Here is a 5,982-nt window from a genome sequence, read left to right as displayed (position 1 = left end):
ACTCCGTGGCATCTCATTTTCAATCGGGAGAGTATGATGATGCTTCACCTATACTCTTCGCGGAAGGAAATGAACATTATGTGGCAGTAAAACCACAACTAATTAGTGTCTTACCCATCTTTAGAAGCCATAAAACTGATGATCCATACAATCACTCTATGAGTTCCTTGCAATTGCTAACGCGAATACTCCGCGAGGAACTAATAGAGATTCATTTAGACTTCACCTATTTCCGTTCACTTTAAAAGAAAAAGCTAAGTAGTGGTTCACTTCTCTTGCCACACATAGTATTACTACTTGGGAGAAATTCAAACTAAATTTGTTCAAGAGTTTTACCCTGCTAGTAAAAAAACGGAAATAAGAAAATCTATACTAGATTTTGTACAACAACCCAATGAAGAATTTGATTATGCATTTGAACGCCTCAAGGAATTGTTGCGTTCATGTCCCCATCATGAATTTCCCCGTTGACAACTTGTACATTTCTTTTGTGATGGAGTCGACACTGCCAATCAAACCATGATTAATGCCTCGTCCGGCGGCACTATTATGATGCAAGATAGTGAAGATGCTTGGCAATTCTTGGAAAAGTTGAGTCATGGTTCAAAAACAAATTACTCAGCTAAGAAACGGGACAACCCAGTTTCATCTGCTGCTTCAGTTGGACTAGACAAAAACTGGAAAAATGAAGTCAAATATGATATTACTTCTTTAAATAAACAATTTGACTTACTACTCTCTAGTCTAGGCAAAGAGAAAGGTGTGTTTTTTTGTAGGGATAGAAGATATGTGTAAGTTGTGGAGATTCAGGACACATTGGAGATGAGTGCATGAGAAGTCAAGAGGAAATCAATCAAGTGTATGGTCAATTCCAAAATAATCGATGATCATTCAGTCGGAAATACAACCAAGGCGGGAACTACAACAATAATGGGAATTTCAACAACAAAAACCATCAAGGGAATTACCAAGACCAGTCCAAAATAGTTCCAACAGTACAACTTTAACCAAGGTGGAACATAAAAGAAGGAGGAAACAGATGGCAACAAGTTGGACAAAATCATGGAGTTTATAACTCAAACATACCAAAAAGCTGACACCAACTCCAAGTCCATAGCTGCTATCGAGAAGCAGATTACTCAACTGGCGGAGCAAATTAGGAAAAGAGAAGATGACAAGATTCCAAGCACCACAACAGTCAACCCATCTCACACCGAAAGACTCGGAAAAGAGCATCAAGTGAACGAGGTAATCACCTTGCGTAGTGGGAAAAAGGTTGACAACAAGGTAAGTGCTCCTACCTTAGATAATGACCATGACACTGAAGTCATCTTTGACGAAAAAGAAGAGTTTGAGAAAGATTTTAAACCTGAAAAACAAAAAGTAGCTAAGGGTAAAAATGACTCTAAAGTTGTGGAGCATGGTGTGGTGGTTAATACCGCACCATACCCTTTGGATTTAGTGAAACCGACATCTTTCCCTTTTGGGAAGCGAGGGCCGATGATGGAAGACATGTTGGATCTATTTCGTCAAGTTAAAATAAATATCCTGTTAGTCAAACTTATTAAGGAGGTACCTTCTTATGCTAAATTTTTCAAGGATTTGTGTGTTAAAAAACACAAACTCCAATCAAACCTCCCTAAAAAGATTGATTTAACCGAGCATGCGTGTTCCATAATATCAAATAAACTTCCACCCAAGCTTAAGGATCCTGGAGCACCTTTAATTTCTATTACCCTAAGTAACATTAATATCAAAAAGGCGCTCCTTGATCTTGGAGCTAGTGTTAATATAATCCTGGGAAATCTTTCTGATCAACATGACTTAGGCACTCTAGAACAAACTTATATAATTTTACGATTGGCCGATAAGTCAACAAAAATTCCCCGGGGTATATTATCAGATGTCATCATTAAGGTGGAAGATTTTTATTACCCAATTGATTTTCTTGTTCTTGACACTCAACACACCTATAAAGAAAGCCAACCTTCTATTATTTTGGGTCACCCGTTTTTGGCAACAATAAATGCGCAAACTAATTGTAGAACGGGTGCCATGGATATCTCTTTTGGAAATAGGAAACTTAGAATTAATATTTTTAATACGTTTCCTAACTCGCCATCAGATTTTGAATGTTATCGTGTGGATGTGGTTGATGACTTAGTGCATCAATTAACTCCCAAAATCTTACACTCCAATCCGTTGGAGCTTTTTTTTTCTAATGACAAGGACAAAGTGTTAGACTTGGAAGACATCAAGATGGATGAGGAAGAATTTGAAAATGATTTTGAAAAAGAGAGGCCATCATGGAGCCATCAAGTTGAAAAATTGCCAACAAGTTTTTCGGACCCACTTAAGCCATCTTTGGAGGAGCCACCCACTCTTGAACTTAAAACTCTTCCTTCACATATTAAATACTCTTTTTTAGGATCTAATGAGAATTTACCAATTATAATATCTTCTAATTTGATAGGTCCGCAAGAGGAAACATTACTGAAGGTGATTTCCAATTATAAGGGAGCAATTGGATGGACCATAGCAGACTTAAAGGGGATTAGTCCAGCCACATGTATGCATCGAATCATCATTGAAGCTGGAGCAAAACTATCCCGAAATGCACAACGAAGGCTCAATATGAATCTGCGAGAAGTTGTTAAGAAGGAGGTGCTGAAATGGCTTGATGTGGGTATTATCTACCCAATATCTGATAGTGATTGGGTGAGCCCAACACAGACAGTGCGAAGTCGGGCATTACAGTGGTAGATACAGAAGATGGAGAGAAGATTTCAACAAGACTGGTCAACGGATGGAGAGTTTGCATTGACTATTGCAAACTCAATGCTGCAACATCAAATGACCATTTTCCTCTCCCTTTTATTGATCAAATAATTGAGAAATTGTCCGGTAAAAAGTTTTATTGTTTTTTTAGATGGATACTTCGGGTATAATAAAATTGCTATCCACCCCGAGGATCAATCCAAAACCACATTCACGTGTCCCTATGGTACCTTTACGTTCCGAAGGATGCCATTCGGCTTGTGCAATGCCCCTGCCACATTTCAAAGATGTATGATGGCTATTTTTTCAGACATGGTGGGGGACTCATTAGAAATTTTCACGGATGATTTTTCAATTTTTGGATCTTCTTTTGAGACATGCTTAAACCAATTAGAAAAAGTTTTAAAACATTGTGTGGAGTCTAATTTGGTTTTAAGTTGGGAGAAGAGTCATTTCATGGTAAAAGATGGAATTGTACTTGGCCACGTCGTCTCCAAGCGTGGTTTTGAAGTCGATCGGGCCAAAGTACAAATTATTTGTACTCTTCCCCCACCAACTTCGGTAAAAGGCGTCTGTTCTTTTCTTGGACATGCCGGCTTTTATCGAAGATTTATCAAGGATTTTAGTGCAATCTCAAAACCGCTTTGTAATCTACTTTTAAAAGATGCACCATTTTCTTTTGATAAAGCATGTCTTGAAGCTTTTACCACATTAAAAAATAAGCTTGTTGAAGCTCCTATCTTGCAATCACCCGATTGGACTTTACCTTTTGAAATTATGTGTGACTCGAGTGATTACGTGGTAGGGATAGATTACGTGGTAGGGATAGTTTTGGGACAACGGGTGAATAAAAAACTTGTTGCAATATGTTATGCGAGCAAAACTTTTTCAGATGATCAATTCAATTACACCACTACCGAAAAAGAGTTGCTTGCGGTCGTGTTTGCACTTGACAAATTTAGATCTTACATATGGGGATCTAAAGTTGTAATTTTTACCGACCATAGTGCCATTCGCCACCTCTTGGAAAAGAAGGATGCCAAACCACCTCTCATAAGATGGATCCTTCTCCTTCAAGAGTTTGATCTTGAAATCCGGGACAAAAAGGGTTCCGAAAATGTTGTGGCGGATCATTTATCTATAATAATTAATAATGATAACTCAATGGAAGTTATTCAAGAAAATTTTCCGGATGAGGATATTCTTGCTGTCAAAACTATACCATGGTTTGCTAATTTAGTGAATTACTTTGTGACAGGGGGAACTCCATAATATTGGAATGCTCAACAAAGGAAGTTCTTCCACTCTCAAACAAAATACTACATATGGGAGGACCCATATCTTTTCAAAATTGGAGCAGATCAAGTGATTAGGCGACGTATACCACATACGGAGCAAGAAGATATTCTAAGACATTGCCACTCATATGCATGTGGAGGGCATTTTAGTGCTAAAAAGACAGGACATCGGGTTCTACAAAGCGGTTTTTTCTGGTTCTCTAATTTAAAGATGTACATACATTCGTTAAAGCTTGTATTCGTTGCCAACAAATTGGGGGGATCTCACGAAGGGAAATGATGCCAATGACCCCAATTTTAGTAGTTGAAAATTTTGATGTATGGGGCTTGATTTTATGGGTCCGTTCCCTATGTCTTTTGGTAATCTATACATTCTTGTAGCCATTGATTATGTATCAAAATGGGTTAAAGACGAGGCTACACGTACGAATGACCATAGTGTTGTTTGTAAATTTTTCAAAAAGAACATCTTTTCTAGGCATGGAATCCCTCGAACGATTATTAGTGACGGGGGTTCCCATTTTAAAAATTGGCATTTTGCAAAGTTGTTAAAATATTATGGTGTCAATCATAGGATTGCTACTCCATATCACCCACAAATAAGTGGACAAGTAGAGGTGTCAAATAGAGAAATAAAACACATCTTGGAAAAGATTGTTCGTCCCGACCGAAAAGATTGGTCCCTAAGATTAGATGATGCTTTATGGGCATATCGAACAGCCTATAAGACGCCCATTAGAATGTCCCCATATCGGCATGTTTATGGGAAGCCATGCCATCTCCCGGTGGAGTTGGAACACCGTGCCAGGTGGGCCTTAAAAAATGCTAATTTTGAATTGAGTGAGGCAGGTATGGAAAGAAAACTCCAACTTGTTGAATTGGAAGAGATTCGAAAAGAAGCTTACAAAAGCTCAAGGATCTATAAAGAAAAGACGAAGGCATTTCATGACCGACTTATTGTCTGAAAACAATTCGTTGAAGGACAATTGGTGTGATTATTCAACTCTCGTCTCAAACTCTTCCCCAGAAAGCTTCGGAGTAAATGGAGTGCACCATTTGTGGTAACAAATGTGGCGGATCACGGTGCTATTGAAATCAAGGACACGAAAGGCGGTGAACCATTCAAAGTAAATGGACAAATACTCAAACCATACATTCGAATGGTAGATGGTGAAATGACATTCGTTGAGAAAACAACGCTCGAGGTACCTCAATATTCAGATGCAACCTGGTCGAGGTAAACCGTCTGGCTAAAGACGTAAAACTTAGCGCTTTTCGGGAGGCTACACGCGGTTTGGCGTGTTTTTACTTTTAATTTTCGTTTTGTGTGTTTTAATTTTTTGTATCGAGGACGATCCAAGGTTTAAAGTTGGGGAGGGGGTATTTAACTTTTGTTATTAAAAAATAAATAAATCAATAAATAAAATAATAATATAAAATAAAATAAAATAAAAACCCTCAGGCGTCCTAGGAGACGTATTTGACGCCGTCGGGCTTCCATTTTTTCCCCCCGATGAAAACCCTTTGCGAAATTACCAAAATACCCTTGTTTTGTGAGTGACGTCCTAGGACGCGTCTAAGATGCCGCCTAAGATGCCAACGCGTTTTTGGTCGTTATTGATGCGTTTTAGAGCTGTTTCCTACACCTTCTTCCCCCACTTCTTTCTCTAAACTGCCATAGCCGAAACCCACTTGTTTTTACCCATTTTCTTCCATTTCTTGGCCAAAACTTTACCAAAATTCGTGATTTTTGTTGCAATCTTCAAGAAATCAAGTAAGAAACATCACGTTGCAAGATTTACACACTCTAATCACTTATTTGCGGCTGATTTTAAAACCCACAAAAACTAGGGTTTCGAAAATTTGACTTATTTTGGGTTTTTGCTTCAAGTTCTTGGTTCTTCTT

General features: G+C 38.3%; 1 protein-coding gene across 1 annotated transcript; it reads left to right on the top strand.

The window, feature by feature from the left end:
- The first annotated feature begins 1,062 nt into the window (after positions 1–1,062).
- LOC145036107 (uncharacterized) lies at positions 1,063–2,763 on the top strand. Its single transcript, XM_078984584.1, has one exon. It carries the CDS (start codon positions 1,063–1,065, stop codon positions 2,761–2,763), a length of 1,701 nt encoding a protein of 566 aa, XP_078840710.1.
- The last annotated feature ends 3,219 nt before the right edge of the window (positions 2,764–5,982 follow it).

The sequence above is a fragment of the Lactuca saligna genome, chromosome 3 (genome assembly GCF_052625555.1).
Source record: "Lactuca saligna cultivar CGN05327 chromosome 3, ASM5262555v1, whole genome shotgun sequence".
Classification (NCBI taxonomy): domain Eukaryota; kingdom Viridiplantae; phylum Streptophyta; class Magnoliopsida; order Asterales; family Asteraceae; genus Lactuca; species Lactuca saligna.
This window is presented reverse-complemented; position numbering and strand designations above follow the sequence as displayed.

Excerpts from the sequence above, each read along its gene's own strand:
- LOC145036107 (XM_078984584.1), top strand. The coding sequence starts at position 1,063 with ATGGAGTTTATAACTCAAACATACCAAAAAGCTGACACCAACTCCAAG.